Below are 22,376 nucleotides of genomic sequence, written 5' to 3' on the forward strand. Positions count from 1 at the left end.
CCAACTGGGAGCTGCTTTAGAAAAAGAACCCAAACACCTGAGGCTGAAAGACTTAGCGCAAAAGCGTCTGCCCATGAATTTTCAGTTGCCTCTGCTGCCATCACCACAGCTGCTGTTCTACCGCTACACTGCCAATCTCACCTGAAAGGAGTCCCAAAATTCACCTGCAGAAACTTCTGTTTACACTAATATATATACTACCACTTCTTCACTTTAGACAGCGTATCTGAGAGATTCTTCTGTTTCCGCTGAAGACAATATGTAATATCATTCACATTTAGTAATGCCTTAACTATAAAAAATTCAACTTTTCTCTGAAAAGTAGGTAGGTACTGTAAACAGATTTCTTTTGCAATAGCTATTCTAATCTCTGAATCAAAATGCTGACTGGGATCAAAAAATCACAGAGAATCAGCTTCACGTGATACACAACTAATGCTAACTGTTACTTAAATTTCAAACTTACAACAAAAAGATTTTTCATGGAAGCAAGCTACAAATAACTTTGGAAAGCATAAGCCTGAATGCTTCTAACTGCTTCCAAAAGGGAATGCTGGGGCCCCCTGACAAATTTTAGTATCGTAAGGTTTATTGGTTTACCTTATCTTGTTCAAGCTGTTCAATTAAGTTCTTTGCATCACGCAACTGAGTGATAAGTTTAGTCTTCTCAGCCATATGAAGCTCCTAAAAAAATTTTAAAAATTCATTTCCAACTCTAATAACGCTTCTCCTTGTATGAGAACTCTAAACATTTTATCGAATTTGGATATTTCTCAGTCCAGTAAGAGCCAAGTATACAGGAAGTCAGAAAAGGATGGTGCAAGTGCTCTGAAGCCCAGGGTGCGCGGGAGTTGTCTCCGTGCTTTCTATGGAGGGAGGGGAAGGCTCTGCAGAGGAGGGAGGTGCAGGCCACGCTGGGACCTGTGGATCTGGCTTCACAGGGTTACATAAACCAACCTCATTTGCTCTTTTACCTTCATCTTTTCTAGCTCTTGAAGCCTTTCATCTAGTTGTTCTTGCAGGGCTTCTTTTTCACTGGTTAAGAGCGCACACTGTTCCTTATGTGACTGAATGGTTTCCTTACAACGCTGCAGAAGATTCTCTTGCCGCTTAACTCTCTGCTGAAGTACCGCCAGTGTTTTAGCAGAAGCTCCATCTACCACTATCAACAATAAAGCAGCACAGGCAGGGGTGGTCAGTAAGGAATAGAAGGGCTCCCTGGGAACAGTTACTCTGTTAGTACACAGGGGTGTATTCCCACCCCAACGCTCTGAGCCAGACGGAGAAGGGAAGGGTACCCTTCCCAACTTTGACTCTCACTATCTGTATGATCCATATCCCAAAAAGCTGAGGAGCACAGTCACCTCCCTAGGGTTCAGGCCCACCACAAATGGCACAAAACACTCAGTAGTCAACTAACATTAACTGAATTCACCTTCCTTAAAAGACAGTTTGATAACCATCTTTTGTTATTCAAAAGTGCCCTCTGTGTCCTGGCTCCCATCCCTAAAAGACTAATAAAGAATTTTTTTCCAATGCATTCTAATCTGTCCCTGAGAGGAGTTCTGGTTAAGTACAGCTTTCTACATTCTCCACACATTTATGAGTTAAGTTTTCATACCCTAAGGGACTCTCAGGACCCTTTATAGCCTGGTTGCTCAGACAGCTGCTCAGCACCTTGCTCTGGCTCTGGCTGGACTAAAAGTTTATCATAAATGTCTTTGAGAGAAAGAGCCAGTAAATAAAAAGTGGGAATTTTACTGAATATGTACCTTAAAGCCTCAAAAAATATGGAGGGCTATAACTGGATTTTGAGACAAAATTTAACTATTTCTTCCTTTCTAATTAGAAACCAAATAATAGACTATAGATATCTTTGAATGTAGAAGTATGTAAGCAATATTACTCAAAAACTAAAACAGCCAAACAATGAAAATAGCAAATTCATTCATCTTAAACAGAACTGACCTGTATATATGAAATCTAGCTACTGCTATCAATAAAACAGTGTAATATAATGAATTTTAGTATACATGCTGCTGAAGAGAACACTAGAATGAATTTTAGTTACAACGAAAATGTGGTGCTACACACAGACTTTCAAGTCTTAACACAATTACTTAGCTTTGTTCTCCTGAAGAACAATAACAAGCAAAGAAACAAAACAACAAAAACTCTTGCATCTTCCTGGAGGATACTTCTACCTCAGCCCACATCATGCCCTGGAAACTATCAACATCCTCCTCTAGCTTTTAAATTAACCTTTCGACAAGATGAAGCTTACCTGCTGGCTCTATATCACCGTCTGTGTTCTCTTTAGAAACACCTTCAGCCTGTGGTTCCATCTGAGGGAATGGTTTTGCTAAATCAACATTCATTGGGCCATTTCGTAACCGCTGTTTCAGCAGAGAAACCTAAAAAAGAAAGGTGCCTTAGGAAAAAAAAAATGAGGGGCACCTGGGTAGTTCAGCTGGTTAAGTGTCTGACTCTTGGTTTTGGCTCAGATCATGATCTCAGGGTTGTGAGATCTAAACTAAACCCTGCCTTCTGGCTCCGTGCTGGGTATGGAGCCTGCTTAAGATTCTCCCTCTCCGTCTGTGCGGAACCCCCCCAACTCTCACTCTAAAAAAGAGAGGGAGAGGGAGAGAGAGAAAGAAACTACACAGTAGTACTTTAAAACACGGGGGCGGGGGGAGCGCCTGGATGGCTCAGGTCAGGATCCCAGTGTCCTGGGATCGAGCCCCGCATCGGGCTCCCTGCTCAGCGGGAAGCCTGCTTCTCCCTCTCCCTCTCCCCCTGCTTGTGTTCCCTCTCTCACTGTGTCTCTCTCTGTCAAATAAATAAATAAAGTCTTAAAAAAAATAAAATAAAACAAAACACAGAGGGGACAGAGTAAAAGATACTCTTTATCATTATACTGGGAGGAAAAATCAAAATAAAATGTTTACTCCCAATGAAGTTGATTTTTATATTTGCTATTTTCAATGATATCATAGTTAGCCAAAAGACAAAATACATTAAAAAAATATACTGAAAAGCAACTAAGAAAAAGCAAGAGTTTTAAAAATAGGTCATTTTGTAACATTTGGAACCTATGAGATATCCCATCAAATCCCCTTTAATTCTTCTTTATCTAAAAATTCCACTCTTTTTCTTTTACTCTTTTACCTGAGTCTGGAGAACACTGATATGCTGATCTTTTTCCTCTAAAGATGCATCAAACTCCTCTTGTAGATGCTTTTTTGCTTGCTGATCCATTTGGAGCTCCTAAAACATAAAAGGTTTTGTAAGTAGTTTTCAATAAAAAAAAAAAAATACAAACTTGAAGTTTTCAAAGTTTAAAAACATGATCAATACAGATTTGCATTTTTCTTAAGATGAGGTATCAGCACAATAATTAGAGAAGAATCAGCAGGTAAAACATTGGTATTTATCCCAGCGGATAATTCTGTTCCTTAAAAAATATGAGATCCAAGAAAAGAAAGTATATTTTTAGAGCTGTAATGACTGCTCTGTAATGATAATGTGGAGAGGATAAAACAATTAAGATAAAAAAAACTGTATCCTACTTTAAGACATATTACTACGTGTGCTACCTTATATGCACTTGATCTAAAAGTACATTGTTTTATACCAAACAGATAGCCATAGCCAACAGAACTTTCCTCCTCCCAATACACAACAGCAGTCAATAGCCAAAGTCAGAAGATTCCTCATTTGTAAAATGAAAAGTTTGAACTAGCTGATTACCAAACAGAAAAATTCCAAGTTCCTGAAATTATTTAGAATGCTACTCTCTTTAGGTCATTAATGAGGTTTCCTCACTAAATCCAATGATCTTTACCTCTCCATTACACTAGTCACCAGTAAGTCCCTCCTCAGCTGAGATACCCGCTCTCTGCGGCTTCAGGCTCCTGTCTACATTTGTATCTCTGAATTTCCTCTATCTGCCTCACGGATTCTATGGGCATCTATCCCCCTGGACTCAGTTTGCGTCCTCGGTCCTTCTTCCTTACACTTACTCCATTAGAATCCTAGAGAATAATATCTGGAACATAGGAAATATCCCATCAAAATCCCTCTATTTTTCTAGGATTCCTACTTTTCTAATTCCCTGAGCTCAAAATATTCAGTCACAGTTTACCTAACTTTGTCAATCCCTGCATATAATCAAATTCTTGTATTACTTTTTCTACAATGTTTAAGTCCTATCTTTTCCACATCCATAACCATAGTCCAGATCTTTATCATTTCAATGACTAATTTCCTTCGGTAGCCTTCTAGAGAGAATTCTTACCCCAAGTCTTCCTCTGGTTTAATCCATCCCTTACACATTTGCTAGAAAATTTTCCTCAAACAATATTTTCAAGGACTTACAAGCAACGCCCTCCTTTTGCATTGTTTCAAATTTACTAACTCTCAAAACACTGAAGCACTAACTGTCCTCTATTCTCCCCCACACCTACACTGCCCTAAGATCCCATTTGCACTGTTCCTCTCACTAAAGACTCCTGGCTTGACTCCTCCCACAGCAGTAGTCTCCAAATGCCAGTCTTTGAATCAGTACAAGTCCAGAATGAAGTCTTCACTGACCCATGGTGAAATAACAAACAGAAAAGCAACAGAGAGAGTTTTTCTTTCATTTAAACAACTGTCCTTTACTCTGAGAATATGTCCTTCCTCATCTTTCTTGATATTAAAAAAAAATCTTTCCCAGGGCGCCTACCTGGCTCAGTTAGAAAAGCATGTGAATCTTGATCCCGGGGTCCTGAGATGGGTGTAGAAATTACTTAAAAATTAAAAAAAAAGAAAGAAAGAAAGAAAGAAAAAGCTTTCTTTCATGAAATAATGACAATAAAAGAATTTGGTTTCTTCAACATCCTTACTTGAAAAAATAAAAGTTTGCAGCTCTGGGGAGGCTGGGTAGCTCAGCTGGTTGAGCATCAGGCTCTTGGTTTCAGCTAAGTGGCCAGTCGGCTTGAGATTCTCTCTCTCCCTCTGCCCCTCCCCCACATGTGCACACACTCTCTCGGGCTCTCTCTCAAATAAATAAATAAATCTTTAAAAGAAAGTTTGCAGGTCTATGACAATTCTCCTTTCCCCCATATCTGGAAGGAACTGGAAGGTAGTTTTTTCAGTCCATGAAATCCAAAAGTCTGGAAAGCACTATCTTCCATGACTTTGCATAGGCCAATTCTTTAGTATGAAACAGTTGCACATCTCCTTAATAGTAATGCGGTCCTTTACTTTCCTTAAAATTCATTTTTTCCAAATAATTTTCTACATCCTACCATACTAGACTCTGTTACATGCCATCCCTAACAGCCAACAAAAATTCCTCAATTTATATGATGGTTTTCAGGTTTTAAAACGTTTTCATCTCCCCATGTAGATAAGAAGTCCTTGGATACAATGGCAGCATCTTTAATCATATCTTCTTCTCCCTCCCCCTGCTACCTTACCCTATTCTACCAAAAAGCACTCCACAAACAGTAAAGACTACAAAGAAACTTAAGAACTGTCTACTTAGGGGCGCCTGGGTGGCTCAGTCCTTAAGCGTCTGCCTTCGGCTCAGGTCATGATCCCAGGGTCCTGGGACAGAGCCCCACATCGGGCTCCCTGCTCCACAGGAAGCCTGCTTCTCCCTCTCCCACTCCCCCGGCTTGTGTTCCCTCTCTCACTGTGTCTCTCTCTGTCAAATAAATAAATAAAATCTTAAAAAAAAAAAACTACTTATATCCCAACTAATTAACTGTTTATTTTTTATCTCAGCCTTAATGTTACCCATTATGTTTGGTTGTGTTTCAAGGTGAGAAACATGAACCCTCCCTCCCTGAAGTTAGCTTTGAGAACAGCAGTTGCTCGTAGCGAGCTGCATCTGGGTGAGCCTAGAAAAAGAACACACCATGCACAGACAGAAGGACAGAGAAAGGAGGAAATATCTAAAATAATGTCTTCACTTATTCCCCACTTAACTGGCCTTAAAAGGAAATCAGAGAACCCCCCATCTATTTGGATGAGCTCATAATTTTCATAGCTTCTCATAGTATGATATTCCTATTTATTATGTTTTGATGTTAAGATTCAAAATCAGGCGAAGAAAACTACAGGGTATCTGTTGGGGTATGTTTTCGCTTACCTTTTTACTTCTTTATCTGATTCATTAACAAATCTCTAATATGCTAGAAACTGACATAAGACATAATATTTGCCTATACAGAACTGTTGTTTTCTTTCATTCCCTAGAAAATATTAGGAGAGATGTTCATGGATTCTACTCGTGCATATACTCATAACAACATGAGGAATATATAAAATACTAAGGACTATCTTCTGAAAAAAAATTTTTTTTTCTTTTTACTGCCCATGGTATTTGTTAGTTGTTTACTTATAAAGGGAAACTATTCCATAACCCAAACAGGTCAGTGACAAACTTCCATGGAACTCAACCCAAAAAAATTCTTTACATTCCAAAATTATTTTACACCCTGAGTGATACCAGCCTTCTTCATCTCCTCAAACTCTTTCATGGAATCATAATTTCTGTAGAAATCTGCATATGCCTTCTTTCTTGGTTCGGCCACAGCAGACTTACAGAATGCTGCAACCCCCGGGGATACAGTGAACACTCCAACAATATGAAATCGCAGATGCTTGGCCAGAAGGCCTCGCATCTGAGGTTTCGTCAGAGCACGGGAAGTCATGGTAGTTACTCTCCTCAACACCAACCTCAAACCCAACATCTTTCCTGATACCTTGAGTATCTTGATATAACAAAATAGGGAACATTATACTGTTTTGCCCCAGTCTAAGTCAATAAAGTACTAATGAAACAGTATGTAACTTCTATTCGGACTTTAATTCCAAAGAAACAGAACATTTTATGACATATAGCACTTCGAATGTTCAATTAAATACTAGTCATGATTTAATGGGTTATACTATTTAGTTGAAGGAAATTTTTTTCTTTGTGAACAAAATTTAAAATATCCAGACCTTCACTTATCTACCTACTATTTACATATAAATTACTGAATAAATCTCTCTTCATGTAACTGTAACCAGGATTTTGATTCAGAAATATATCTTAGCTACTACAACAGTATAGATATGCACCAAACAGCAATTTACTATATGGCCTCTAGACCCCTTATTTCTCCTCCTTTCCTTTATAAGCTGTCTCCTGGCCATTTCGTTGATTATAGTCTTGACTAAAGGCAGTGTGGTAGGCAGAATATGGCCCCAAAGATTCCAAAACCTAATCCCTGAAACTGGAACATATTAGGAGTATTTGCAGATGTGATCAAATTAAGAGCCTTGAAACAAGGAGATTATCCTGGATTACCTGGGTGGGACCAATCTAATAACATGGGTCCTTAAAATCAGAACCTTTCCCAACTGAGTTCAGAGAGAAGGGGAGGAGTGATTATGGTAGAATGGGCAGAGATGCAACATTGATAGCTCTGAAGATAAGGAAAGAGACTATGCATCAGAGGACGTGGCAGCCTCTAAAAGCCGGAAATGGCAAAGAAATAGATTGTCCCCTTGAACCTCCATTAAGGAACAGCCCAACTGACACCTTAATTTTAGCCTGGTAAGACTTGTGTCAAATTTCTGAGATTTGTGTTGTTTTAAGCCATTAAGTTTGTGGTAATTTGCTGCAGCAGCAATAGAAAACTAATATGAGTAGGCAGATAATAAAAAAAGAACTAAGGGCGCCTGGGCGGCTCAGTTGTTAAGCGTCTGCCTTCGGCTCAGGTCATGAGCCCAGGGCCCTGGGATCGAGCCCCACATTGGGCTCCCTGCTCGGCGGGGAGCCTGCTTCTCCCTCTCCCACTCCCCCTGCTTGTGTTCCCTCTCTCGCTGTATCTCTCTCTGTCAAATAAATAAAATCTTAAAAATAAAAAATAAAAATAAGTAAAAATAAAAAAAGAACTAAAACTTATCAATCTGTGGCTCTGACTAGTATTTCCTACGAGGGTTTTCACAAGGGTTAAAAGGGAAAGAATACATATTTAATGGCTTATGATCTAACAGTATAGATATGGAAAAAGATTTTTAAAGGTGGAAAACAGAAATAGTATATAAAAATTTATTTAATCTCAGTAATCATAATTGATGGTGATAGTATTGTTATTCTAAGAGTGTTGTGTTTATAATGCTGGAATAAGGCCAATGAGTCATTTGGGGTCTTCTAATTTATCATCAGGTTCTTCAACAGGTGACCTGTAACGAAAACAGATGCAGCAGGGATATATAGATTTAAAGAAGACTTAAAAGATGTATCAAAACAATTTTTACATGGGCATGACTGTAGTACCTAGAGGCTCACATTTCGGTGATAAAACCTTAAAGAGACACAAGGAAGCACAACAAAAGTCAGTAGTTATTTTTGGAGAAAGGGAGGGGCTATGACTGGCCTGGGAAACACAGAGGGGCTCTCAGGGTGACTGGCGACATTCTATTTCTTGGCCTTAGTCATGGTTACAAGAGTGTTCACCATATACATATAAGCTATATATTTTTGTGCATGATTTTCTAAATTTGTGGTACTTTACAATTAAAATATTTTTACAATTAAAAGATTTCAAAATGTTTAAATGATATCACAGTGACATAGAATCCTACCCGCTAGCCAATATTCCATCCTTCTCAAGACCGGACGGGAACATAAATGAGTCAAGTATGATTCCAAATGATAAATATCTGCCTGGACTCTAATATTTCACTGTAAAAATTATCCCCCAAAATTACAAGGAACATAATTTTTATTTAATTTTATCAAGATTGTTGGCTAGGAACAATGAAAAGAAGCCTCAAATACCTAATAGAAGAGACAGGTTAGCCTTGGAAGTTGCCACTGACTGTCAAGCTGGCAAATGATATTCTGTTGCTAAATAAGGCATTCTTATGTCATAAATTCCACCAGCATATATCTTAGGGAAACCACAACACAAATAAAACCATAAGAATTGATCTCTGGTCTTAGGGGTTGGGCTGATTGGTTTTTACTATAACTAATGAAGTGAATATGAAACTATCCCAACAAGTATAAGAGTTCCGATAAAAATGAGAGATTTAATTCTCAAATAATCACTACGACTTACCTCTCTTAACTCTCCAATTCTCCGAAGTGCTTTATCTTGACTCTGACTTAATATACCCTTTAATTTTAAAAAGAAAAAAAAAAGCTGGTTCAAATAACTGCATGACATAGTAATGAAAAGCAAGTAAAAAAGAGCACAAGTCATTGAACTTTATCTTCAACATTCTTTACACTGGGACTATACAACCACAGTTCTCTACAGTTCTCTACCGCCACTTAGTGGTAGAATTACATACATCTAGAAATAAAACTCGAGAGACAATTCATAGAGACCCAAGCAAGGTACCCCCAAACAGTAGGAATAAGTGGGAATAAGATGAACTTTTAAGCATGAATTTATGGAATATTAATAATACAATGGATTAAATCAGAGCTACCCTCCATTTCAAAAGACCTCATGTTTAAGAGAACACTGTCAAACTAAAAACTCTATTTGTAATAATCTAATTTTCACACTTGTTATAGACAATGAGAACACTGAATCAGCAATAAATAACTGGTGTTACCAATTCTGAACTGATTATACTCCAGAACAAAGCCAGGAAATTTAATGTTGTACTTAATGGAGATTATTTATGGTAGATTAAATATTTTAAGATAATGTACATGGGGAAATTAATTTTACCAAAATTCACTTTACAAATAACTTTTTGGTTATGTAATTAGTGTTTTTAGATGGGACAAAATGCTAAACTGTTTTAAATAACTTCTACTGTAAAAAATAAGACTATATTTTTTGTGCATGATTTTCTATATATTTTACCATTAAAAGATTTAAAAATGTTTCTAAGTGATACAGCAGAGATACAGAATGCTATCCCCTAACAAATATAAGAATATAATTCTCCATCCTTCTCAAGACAGGACAGAAGCAGAAATTAGTAAAGCATTATTCTAAATGATAAATATTTATGTATCTTAGCACAGCAAACTGATGGGACTGTTTGAAGTGGAGTGGATACTTCCCCTTAGCTCTGACCTGTGAATTATCACCTGGGCTACCTGGTGGGAAATGTCTAGCCATGGAACAGGGTGACACAGTGGGGCCAAGGTGGGTCACCCAGAAGAGCTTAATGGCTTCCTCCTTCTCCACATACTTGACCAAGAGCTTTACAAGAAGCAGCCTCAGGAAAAAAGAGAGAGGATGCTTGTGTTCGGACCCTGATAGAATGATATGGAACAGAAATGTCTGCAGGTATTTCAAAAACAGAAGGGAAAGCTTAGAAGGTTGCATGTCTCTACAACTAAAACAAAGATTCAACCTGCAGACCAAGACACTAGAAAGCATGTTTGAAGAGGCAAACATGCCTTAAATCCAAACCTCTTGAACATTGCCGTGATCCAAAACAAAAAAAGCCCATCCCTACCAGAGGTAAAATCTCTGGAATTTTCCACTCACTCTCTTTATTAAAATCGCCAGTAGTAAAATAGGTTAAATACATGGATCGCATGGAGAATTATTAAAAGTGAGGGTCAGAACTATCTTACGATAAGACTCTAATTTTTAAATTATGTATGAATCAATATCACAGCCAAGATATCACTTACTTGTAACTTTTTCTTCTCTCTCTGAAGAGTCTGATAAGCTATAACAGACTAAAATAAAGACAAAATCACCAATAACATCAGTCATTCCTAAATAAATATTCTAAACTCTGCTAAAATATCTTTACAAAAGTAAAAAAATACACAAATCGGAAGAATCCTTTTATAGATAATTCAACCTAGATGCATATACAGTCAAAACAAACATTAGAAATGTTTCTAGAAAGTAAAATGTAACTTGACTATAAATAAAGATATTAAATCTGTACTTGATTTCACCTTAGACACATACATCTTTAAATTTCACTACTTAGGGGAGCCTGGATGGCTCAGTCAGTTGAGCATCGACTCTTGGTTTCAGCTCAGGTCACAATCTCAGGGTCCTAGAATCTAGCCCCACGTTGGGCTCCGAACTCAAGGGGGGAGTCTGAGAGTCTCTCTGTCTCTCTTTCCCTCTGCCCCTCCCCCGGCTCGGCTCAGTGCTCTCTCCCTTTCTCTCTCTCTCTCAAATAAATAAATCTTCAAATTTCAGTACTTAATTATGAATGGGGTAGGGATTAAAGCCAATTTGCCTAAGGGGAAGAGACTACTCAAACTGTAGTCACCACCAGCAACAGCATCCCCTGGGAGCTTGCTAGGAGAAATTTTTGGGTCCCACCCCAAACTAAGTGAATGAGACTGGGGGTGGAGGGGGGGACAGGATATGTGTTTATTTAGCAAGCTCATCAGGTGATTCTTGCTTTGGGCTATTACAGACCATGTAATTCATCTCTAAAAGTCTCTGATTATAGGAACTGTGACTATGGCTAGGTAAAAATCTGAGGAAAGGAACTTATAACCAACATATGAAAACTGGTAATTTGGGTCCTAAAGAGATGTTTAAACATTTAACCTAATTAAATAGGATATTTGAACATTCTAGCACAACCTGATGAAATTACGGATTAACAAATCTTTTAACCTATTAATTAGCATTATTCATCTGAAAAATAAGCACATGACTCCACTGAATTATTTGGACCCCACTTTAGAAGTACAAGAGGACTCTGAAGACATAGGCTACAGCTTTGGGAGGAAGTACTCCCCTGTTCTGAGCCCTGCCATTTCCCTTGGAAGGTTGCTGTGTGCCCCCAAACACATCTGCTGATGTCTTGAGTTGAGAGGCAAGCAGCAATGGAAGGTAAGTCCAGCAATAAAGAAGAAAAAAAATTCTGCCAAAGACCAAGATCCTCCTGCTCTTATGACCTTAAGCTAGGCACCCTTATTGCTGGATAGGAAAATGGTATTCAAAGAGTGGGGAGCAGGACAGGTGAAGAGTGACCTAACGATTGGATGTCCCTTACAGCGCTATTTTATCCTGGTTACCTACAGTGCCAAGGAAAGACAAAGACTACGTGCTCGGGGCGCCTGGGGGGCTCAGTCGTCAAGCGTCTGCCTTCGGCTCGGGTTGTGATCCCGGGGTCCTGGGATCGAGCCCCGCGTCGGGCTCCCTGCTCAGCGGGAAGCCTGCGTCTCCCTCTCCCGCTCCCCCTGCTTGTGTTCCCTCTCTCGCTGTGTCTCTCTCTGTCAAATAAATAAGTAAAATCTTAAAAAAAAACAAAGACTACGTGCTCTTTTCATCCCTAATAAGCTGCATGACTCGACTTGGGGTGGCACAGAAGAATGGAAAACACCAGAAAGACCTAAAATCAAATCCACAGTTTGTTAACTGCTACCTATGTGACTTTAAGCACATTATTTAAACTCTATGATTAAGTCTCTAGGAGTCTCTAATCCCTATTCTACAAAACAGAGCTAATTAATATCTACTTCACAGAGACGGTGTAAAATTCAATGGCACTATAAACATAAAATGCATAGTGTCTTGCATACTTAAATACTAATTATACTACTGCCCCAGCTTCAAACTCAGAAGCCATGGGTAAGTCAACAACAACAAATTCAGGACCATTATTAACTTGGATAGAAATAAAAAATAAATGGTGCACCTGGGTGGCTCAGTCGGTTAAGCGTCTAACTCCTGATTTTGGCTCAGGTCATGATCTCAGGGTCATGAGATCAAGCCCCGCATGAGGCTCTGTGGTCAGCCAGGAGTCTGCTTGAGATTCTCTCTCTCTCTCTCCCTTTGCCCCTCCCCCCACTCTCTCTTTCTCAAATAAATAAAATCTTTAAAAAAAAAAGAAATTTAAAGGAAAAAGTTGCCTGATTCCACAAGTACCTCATGAAATAGGTGGCTTTAATGCTCTGTTTACATCTCTAGAGTCCAGCCAACTGATAGATTTTCGCCTAATATTTCCTTTCTATTTTGTCAGTACTAGTTTTAAAAAGATATTTTATATGTTTCATTAGGGGTTTCTGTTGCTATTTTTGGCTGCAGGGTAAAACTACACATACTGTAGCCATAACTGGGAATAGAAGTTATGGCTAACTTTATATACGAACCTTGAACTTTATTATTCATTACTTAAAGTTAACTACAATGCTGGGTTACAAACTGTTAAGACAATAAAACATTATGCGTTGTCTTAAAAAAAAAAAAATCCATGGGCAACTTGATCCAGAAAGGCTTTCCTGAAGATAAATTGTTTTAACTACACAGGGCAACTAATATAATTCAGCCCGAAAGGAAGAACAGAAAAGAGAGATGGGGCAGGACTACTTCTTCCTCTCTTAGACCACAGAGAGTCATCCTCAGGGGGTTTAGCAGTTAAAGATTCATTTGAGGCAAAGTTTAAATGTAGGTATAATGAGCATGAACCAAATGTGTCAGAAAATCAGACTACCTAAAACATAACTGGGATCAGTAGTAATGAAAATCTGGTTGGCAGAAGAGGTCACTTTGGAACTACAGCACTTAGAGGATGAACAAGGGAAGGGATGTGAGGAGGAAAGACGATGCACTGTGCACTAAGTGTCCAAGCGATGTTGGAGAGAGGGGCTGGGGGAAAAAAGGGGCACAGAATGTGCAAACCAGAAAGCTACAGACAGTGATCCTCTCCAAAATTTTACTAAATGTCTTGCCAAAGGGCTTCTGTTCACCTGAAAATCTTTTAACTAGATAATGCCACAAACTACCCACCCTTCGTAATCAGTGTATCTAGGGAATCAACAGTTTAAGCAACCACAAGAATAAAAGCCATACAGTAACATGAATCAGAGAACAATGGGAAAATTTTTCATATAGGCAAAAAAGTCAGCCCCTACCTCAGAACATTTTCCTTTGTAGCTATTCAACCTTCGTTCCATTCTTCGCAACCACTGAATCAACTGTTCTTTGCTGAGACTGTCTAAATTGGGGAGTGAGTCTTCGGGCTCACTCTCCATATCAGACGATGGATCAAAGGTGGCCACAGAGGAGTCCAGGTCAAATCGATTCAGGGACTCTCTGGAAGATGTTCGTACCAAAGACTCTTTAGAAGAAGATCGGAAGAGAGATTCCTTTAGTGGACTTCGAAACAAAGACTCCATAGAAGGCACCCGGAGCTGGAGCTTCTGTGCAAAAGACTGCATGTCACCAGACTGTAACCGAAATCCAACGAAACATGGTTAAAATGCACATTTAGACTTTCAGTATTCTCTATCACCATAAATAATCTATTAAAAACTCTAACATGGGGTGCCTGGGTGGTTCAGATGGTTAAGCGTCTGCCTTCAGCTCAGGTCATGAACCCAGGGTCCTGGGATTGAGCCCCACATTGGGCTCCTGGCTCAGCAGGAAGCCTGCTTCTCCCTCTCCCTCTGCCTCTCCCCCTGCTCATGCTCTCTCTCTCTCTCTGTGTCTCGAATGAATAAAATCTTTTTTTAAAAAAAGCCTCTAACAAATTCAATTTATACTCCTGACATTGTACATAATACATTGTTTTCTGAAAAACAAGAGACATCTCGTTATTTCTGAAAAAGCACTGGACCTGGAGTCAGAGGACTCAGGTGTAGGTTCCAGGTTCGTCACCGAACAGTGGAACAAGCTTCACTAAGTCACTTCCCTTCAGTTTGCACATCTGTAAAAAAGACGGATGCCATGCTTTCCCAGCTGACCTCACAGGTATGCTGTGAGGATTCGTCCCCTCAACTCTAAGATCCTTGGAAGCAGTGTTATCTGCATCAGCAGTACATACCCAGTGCCTAAAAGCAGAGTATATAATATGAAGTGTGAAGTGTGTGGCTGAAATCAAGTGGGCTTTACCTTGAGTCTGTATGGAGGTGCTAATTCCTCATCACTCCCTTCAACAAAAGAGGGGAATGGGGGAAGGGTGAGGGTAATGCTTAGTGAGCCCACTTTGTTCAATAAGAGAATGCCAGGCAGAGTTGACTAGTGGCATCCAGCTCTGCTCTAATTATCATTCTGTCTACTGGGAATAAAAATAAATATAAGATAAAAAATAAAAATAAGCATTAAAAAATCATGGAGGGCAGCTGAAAAGTCTGAGCTTGAGTCCCTCTGCACAGAGTCCCTCTGCAGAGATCACTAAGTCTGATGTTAGAAATAGTAATAAGCAGGGGTGCCTGGGTGGCTCAGTCGGTTAAGCAGCTGCCTTTGGCTCAGGTCATGATCCTGGGGTCCTAGGATCGAGCCCCGCGTCCAGCTCCCTGCTCAGCAGAGAGCCTGCTTCTCCCTCCGCCTGCCACTCTGCCTACTTGTGCTATCTCTCTGTCAAATAAATAAAATCCTTTAAAAAAAAAAAGTGATAAGCAAGAGCTGTTCTCTTAATTTGAGTAACATTCATTTCTTTTTTTTTTAAAGATTTTATTTATTTATTTGAGAGAGAGAGAATGAGAGACAAGAGAGCACGAGAGGGAAGAGGGTCAGAGGGAGAAGCAGACCCCCCCGCTGAGCGGGGAGCCTGATGTGGGACTCAATCCCGGGACTCCAGGATCATGACCTGAGCCGAAGGCAGTCGCTCAACCAACTGAGCCACCCAGGCACCCAAGTAACATTCATTTCATTAGTAACAATGAAAAATAGTGTAATTCAACAACCTGCTTTAAACTACAGTATTTTGTTCAGGTTACAGCAGTCAGTATTTAATAGGTGCTTCCAACAAACTCATTCTCATTAGTGCCACAGGGTCACCTGCAAGATCTCAGCAATGCCAGGAATGAATGCTCAGAGAAGACTGAGGTCATGTGTGGGCAAAGATTACAGGAAAAGAAAAAGATTCTCTTTAGTATCCAATTTTAAAAATCAAACCAAGAATACTTTACTCATGGATTTTAGAGATTTAGTAATAGTATTAGGCAAGGTGGGAGTAAGTAAGAGGGGATAACATGCCCCACCCCCTTCATATGCACAGAGATTTATCACAGGTTGTTTGTAATAGTCAAAACTGGAAGAAACCCAAATGTACACCACTAGAGGATACATGATGTAAATTAAAATACATGAAGGGAGGTTCAAGACATACTATTAAATGGGAAAAACCAAGTTAGAAAACAATATGCATATTGTGAACTCATTTTGATTTAAAGCAACGACATGTACTTTTCAATATACATGCATATGTGTAAACATATGTGTATGTTCACACAAACACCCTTAGAATCAGGTCATTAAGAATAAACACCAAAAGTTAACAGTGAGTGATGCCGTGTGGTAAAATTTTAGGTGGTTTTTTAAATTTTCATTTTTTGTATTTTTTTGTACTTTCTAGGGTTTTTTTTCATAATGTGTAAGTTTTGCCCGTATATTAGGGGAGGGGGGAGATGGAGAAAGTCTTAAGGAAGAGGAGAGACCTTTATGCTCAAAAACCTTTAAGAACTGCTTTACTGATATTCCATTACCAGCCACTTCTGACCTAAGCCAAAAGTGCTTTTCCCTTCACACAGCAAGTTGCCCTAGGACAAACAGGTGAAGCAAGTTTGAATAACACTAGAAATAGCTGGTTTAGAATCAGCCAAAAGCTAATGAACAATGTCAAAGACATGTATTTGCAGAAGCTGATACACTTAATAACTGCCACCTCCACCATACTGGGAAGTAACATGTTTGAGTATAGTGATTCAGCCTGTGGACTGTTGAGTAAGGGTGCCTGAGTTCAAACCCTGGCTCCACCACTATGTTCTACATGACCCTGACCAAATCACTTCACTAGTCTTATTTCCCCCTCTGTAAAATGGGGATGATAAAAATAATTATATGATGATAATAGTCATACCAGCCATCTCATATGGAGGCCACAAGGACTAATGAGTTAATACATGCAAAGTGCTTACAATGTAGCAAATACTCAATAAACATTAGCAATTGTCATTAATATTAGAGAAAGAAGAATAAAACAAAAAACAAACTTACAAATAAGAATGTCATATACAAGCTTATGTGGCAGAGTCTTCTGATTATATGATGTGGTAGCTAAGAGCACAGGCTATGAAACCTGACATCTTGGGACCAAATCTTAGCTCTCCCATTTACTGGCAATATGACCTTAAACAAGTGACTTAACCTTCTGTGCCTCTGTTTCTTCATATGTAAAATGCGGATAGCAACTACTCACCTCATAGGGTAGTTGTGAGGAGTAATAAATCAATACATATGCAGTACTCCGAAGTATGACTGGCTTAAGGTGAACAACATATACTGGCTACCATCTGATATCCAATCTTCTTTTCTTTCTTTTTACCAGACCCCAATTTTGTTCAGAGTAACAATACACCCAGGTAAAAACATTCACCTTCCCAAATTCAAATTAAAGCCACAGGAGATACGACCGTACGTCCACCAAAATGGCTAAAATTAAAACTATGGAAAATACCAAGTATTGGTAAGGATGTGGAGCAGTCCACTTTGGAAAACTATTTGTCGGTATTTACTAAAACTAAACACGTGTACACAATCTGAATCAGTAATTTCACTACGATGTATATACTCAATAGAAAGGTGTAAATATGTTCAACAAAAGACAAACTAGATAGTTTATAGCAAACTTATTCAAAATAGCTCCAAACTTGAAGCTACTGTTGATGACTATGAATAACCAAATAGATACATTGCAGTCTGTTCACCAATGGAATACTAGACAGCAATGAGAATGGTTTACAACCACGACAATATAGATGAATCTCATAAATAAAGTACCGAGCAAAAGAAGACAGACACAAGAGTACCCATTTTTACTCTGTTTACATAAATTTCAAAAACGGGCAAAATTAACCTAGATGAAAGATAGAAGTTACCCCTGGGAGTAAGAGCAGGGAATGGAAGGGAGCACAAGGGCTTCTGGGATACTGGTAATTTCTGTTACTTGATTTGGAGCGTTGGTTACAAAGGTATAATAAGTTCAGCCACTATTGTACTATTTACACTAAGTGGAAATCTATAAAATAGAACCTTCTAGGACAGGTATTATTTTCTTTATAAAAAGGAATATGGCTTTAGTCCTTGTCTTCAGTCTTTCCTCCTGTCTAAAATGAAGGTGCAATTCCTGGAGGACAACTTGTAGTAGTGAGGGTGAAAGGCAGTGGCAAGGATGTGGGGGGACAAGAGGCTGAAGGGAGAAGGGCCCTTAATCCTCAGGCCTTCTGATATGTGAAAAACTAAACTCCCACTCGTGCCAACTGTTGTCAGGTTTCTGATCCAAAGACATTCACCAATTTGGAATTCATTTTTGAAAAAACTGAAGGGGGTTAGAGAAGGAAAAATATATATGCAAAAGTAAATGAACACATCAGAGTTACTTTTAATTCCTTTCTGTCTCCCGTTTGACCCTGTTTTCAACCCCTCCTTTTATTCCCCCAACACTGTTCTTGTTCAGACCCTTATCCTCATATCAGCTGGATACCTGCAGCAGCCTCGTGTTCTCTTGCCTCTAATCTCTTACCCCAATCTACCCTGTTGCACTGTCACCACAGAATTGTCTTCCTAAAACATCATCCAGACCATTTCATTCCAATTCTTAACCTGGGTTCTCATTTAATATAAAGTTCAAAATCCTTAGCTTATATTTAAGGTTCCCATTTCCCAAGACCCTTTTCTGTGTAAATTCACCCCTCCATGTACCAAAACCTTGAGTCATAACAGGCAACTTCCTGCCCCGGAACAAATGCATCATTGTGTGCCTCTGTACCACTGCCCATAATTTTCCTGCATAGGAAAATCCAGACATCCTTCAAAACTCAGCTCGAATGTCAGCTCTTCTAGGAAACCTCAGATCTCACTCATCAGAAGTAACCTCTCTTGATGGCCTTAGCTTTTACTAGAACCATTACTGGAGCACTTATTGCATTCTGACTCACCATTAGTTACTTACATGCTGGTACAACAACTGAGTTGTTTATGCCCCAGAATAACTACAGTGACATCACAGCACAGTGATTAAGAACACAGACTCTGAACCAAATTCCCTGATGTGAATTGCAGCGTTACCACTTGGTAGTTTGTAGTTTTAAGGCCTCTGTGTTTCAAAATGGAAATAATAAGAGTACTACCCTAGTAGGATTGTTATATAAGAATTAAATGAATGAAAACATTTAAAATATTTAAAATAATGTATTATATGCAGTAAGCACTAAGTTTTCCTGTCATTATCTCTTCCTCACACACACCTTCACCCCAGACTTCATGCTCATTTAGAAAAGAATCCATATTCCCCATCTCTGTCTCCTTGCCACAGTGCTTTCCATAAAGCAGCTGCTTAGTACACACTTGTTCAGTTATATCTTAATCTATCAAAATGATAATGATGATCTAATAAGAGATATTTAAACATTCAGTGCTTTGGTCAAAACGAGATGTATCAAGCACATCATTTTACAGATAGAGTATATGTTATTCTAGAAATCATCAAAAAGTATTAGTACACAATCCATAAGTCAAAAAGAAAAAGGAAGAAATGAAAACACACATCCACAAAAAGATTTCTACAATAATGTTTAGTAGTTCTATTCATAATAGTCGAAAACTGGAAACAGCCTAGGTGTCCATTAACAGGTAAATAAACTGTACAATATCTCTTCAAAGGAATCCTATACGAAAATGTAAAGGAACAAACTACTGATAACCACAATAACGTGGATGAAATCTCAAAAACACTATGGTGAGTGAAAGAAGTCCTACAAAAGAGTACATACTACATACATGAGGCTACTTTATATATAAAGTTCTAAAACAAGCAAAACTTGGTATGGTGGAAAAAATTTTTAAAAGATTGCCTCTAGGAGGGAGAAGAACCATAAAGGAACTTTCTGGGGTGTTGATAATGTTCTATATTTCTGTATGCGTTTAGCATATGGGTTTGGCATATATATTTGTTAAAACTCAGTTAATGCACACTTGAGGATTATATATTTCATTTTACTTAAAATTTACCTCAAAAAAGGACACAACTCCTAGAAGAAAAGATAGGCAGTAAGCTCTCTGACATCAGTCTTAGCAGTATTTTTTGGGGCCAGTCTCCTCAAGCAAGGGTAACAAAAGCTAAAATAAACAAATGGGATTACATCAAACTAAAAAGCTTTTGCAGCACAGTGAAGGAAACCATCAACAAAACAAAAAGGCAACCTACTGAATTGGAAAAGATATTTGCAAATCATACATTTGATAAGGGATTAATATCCAAAATATATAAAGAACTTACACAATATAAAGAAATTTTTTTAATGGGCAAGGACTTGAATAGACATTTTTCCAAAGAAGACATGCAGATGGCCAATGGGCATGTGAAAAGATGCTCACCATCATCAGGGAAATGCACACCAAAACCACAACGAGGTATCACCTCACAGTAGTCAGAGTGGCTATTATCAAAAACACAAAAAATAGCAAGTGCTGGTGAGCATGTAGAAAAAAGGGAACCCTGGCTCACTGTTGGTGGGAATGTAAACTGGCACAGCCACTATGGAAAACAGTATGGAGGTTCATCAAAAAATAGAAATTAAAAATAGAACTACCATACGATCCAGCAATTCCACTTCTGGGTACTTATCTGAAACAAAAAAATGAAAACACCAACTCAAAGAAAATATATGTATCCTTACATTCACTGCAGCATTATTTACATTAGCCAAGATAGAGAAGGAACATCTAAGTGTCCTTCAATAGATGGACAAAGAAGATGTGATATATATATATGTATTATATATATAACAGGAATATTACAGGAATATATATATAAGAATATTACTTAGCTACATAAAAAGAATGAAATCTTGCCATTTGTGAACCTGGATGGGCCTAGACGGTATTATGCTAAATGAGGTAACTCAGACAAAGAAAGACAAATGCCCTATGATTTCACTTATCTGTAGAATCTAAAAAAAAAATAAAACAATACAGACTCAAAGATACAGGAAACAAACTATTGGTTGCCAGAGTGGGGAGGGGTCTGGGGAATAAGGCAAAATACGTAATGAGAATTAATAGGTAGAGCCTTTCAGTTATAAAAGAAAGAAGTCAGGGGGATGTAATGTACAGCATAGGGAACACAGTAATACTGTAATAACTTTGTATGGTGACAGATCCTGGTAACTAGACTAATCAGAGGGATCATTTCCTAACATATAAAAATATCAAATCACTATGATGTACACCTAGTATGAAACTAAAGGTATATTGTATGTCAATTATACTTCAATCTAAAAAAAAATCTAGGGAGATAACTCCCTTTTCGTCAGATAAATTAACTAAAGTAAATTTTCATCATGATTCATTACTATAGAACCACTAGGCTGTGTGTCATGAGTAGCTATATACATAATTATACCACTAATTAAACCTCTGAAACTAATCAATTCCATATCAAGGTCCCTTAAAATTTGATTTAACTTGTTTTTTTCAACTTGATAATTAATTCTTATATATGGTATTTCTCTCTTCTTAAATTAATTAAAGCATTAATACTTAAAAACAAATACTGAACTCTGATTAATGATGTACATGCTAAAATATTAGGGGGAAGGATACTGTGACCTGCAACTTACTTTGAAATACATCAAAAACGTAAAATGGATTGAGGGGCAGATAGAAGAATGTATACTGGGACAGATTTGTGATAAAGCAAGTATAGTAAAGTACCAATGATAGAATCTGGGTGGTACACAGATGCTCACACTAAAGTTCTATTTCTCTATGTGTTTGAAAATTTTCATAATATACTGTGATGAAAAGAAAAAAGGAGTAAATGCTTGTTAAATCATGATATTGTGTGCCAAAACCAACTGATTTACGTAGGATGTCTGACCCAGTAATAAGGGGATCACAGGCAGCTATGCTTACGAACTCTTGGGCTTGCTTTGTACCATCTCTTCTTCTACCTTGGTGTCAACTCTGATTTCCTGCTGCTGTCAAGATGCCCAATTATAGTAAGCATTCCACCCCCTTTAAGAATATACATTATTCCCAATTTGCTAATAACAGCCAACAACCAACTTGTCAGAAATGTGTTTAAAAATACACTCTGCGGGGCACCTGGGTGGCTCAGTTGGTTAAGCATTTGCCTTCGGCTTAAGTCATGATCACAGGGTCCTGGGATCGAGCCCCGCATCAGGCTCCCTGCTCAGTGGAGAGCCTGCTTCTCCCTCTCCCTCTGTGGCTCCCTCTGCGGCTCCCCCTGCTTGTGTGCTCTCTCTGTCTGTCTCTCTCTCTCAAATAAATAAAATCTTTTAAAAAAATGTTTGAAAAATAGACTCTGAGTAAAGGCATCTCCCTTATTAGAATCAAATGAGATCATATATGTAAAATGTTTAACAATGCCAGACACATACTAAATACTACTTTATTATTTTTTAGAAAAAT

At 38.4% G+C, this 22,376-nt stretch overlaps 1 protein-coding gene across 9 annotated transcripts in view; it reads right to left on the reverse strand.

Annotated features, from left to right (window-relative positions):
• The window catches only part of GOLGA4 (golgin A4), a 121,352-nt gene that overhangs the window by 63,510 nt on the left and 35,466 nt on the right, over positions 1-22,376 (reverse strand). For 7 of the 9 annotated variants that reach the window (XM_073902140.1, XM_073902133.1, XM_073902156.1 and 4 more), the window contains 7 exons: positions 13,856-14,170; positions 10,655-10,702; positions 9,108-9,164; positions 3,169-3,267; positions 2,285-2,414; positions 975-1,162; positions 601-684 (listed from right to left, as the gene is read on the reverse strand). In XM_073902140.1, the coding sequence (XP_073758241.1) occupies positions 601-684; positions 975-1,162; positions 2,285-2,414; positions 3,169-3,267; positions 9,108-9,164; positions 10,655-10,702; positions 13,856-14,170 (921 nt within the window). Of the gene's footprint in view, positions 1-600; positions 685-974; positions 1,163-2,284; positions 2,415-3,168; positions 3,268-9,107; positions 9,165-10,654; positions 10,703-13,855; positions 14,171-19,952; positions 20,053-22,376 lie in introns of those variants that run through there. The other 2 variants (XM_073902170.1, XM_073902143.1) reach the window with 2 other exon arrangements.

Source organism: Callorhinus ursinus, unplaced genomic scaffold, assembly GCF_003265705.2.
Source record: "Callorhinus ursinus isolate GAN/ISIS: 27379988/994484 unplaced genomic scaffold, GSC_fseal_2.0 scaffold1, whole genome shotgun sequence".
In the NCBI taxonomy this organism is placed as follows: domain Eukaryota; kingdom Metazoa; phylum Chordata; class Mammalia; order Carnivora; family Otariidae; genus Callorhinus; species Callorhinus ursinus.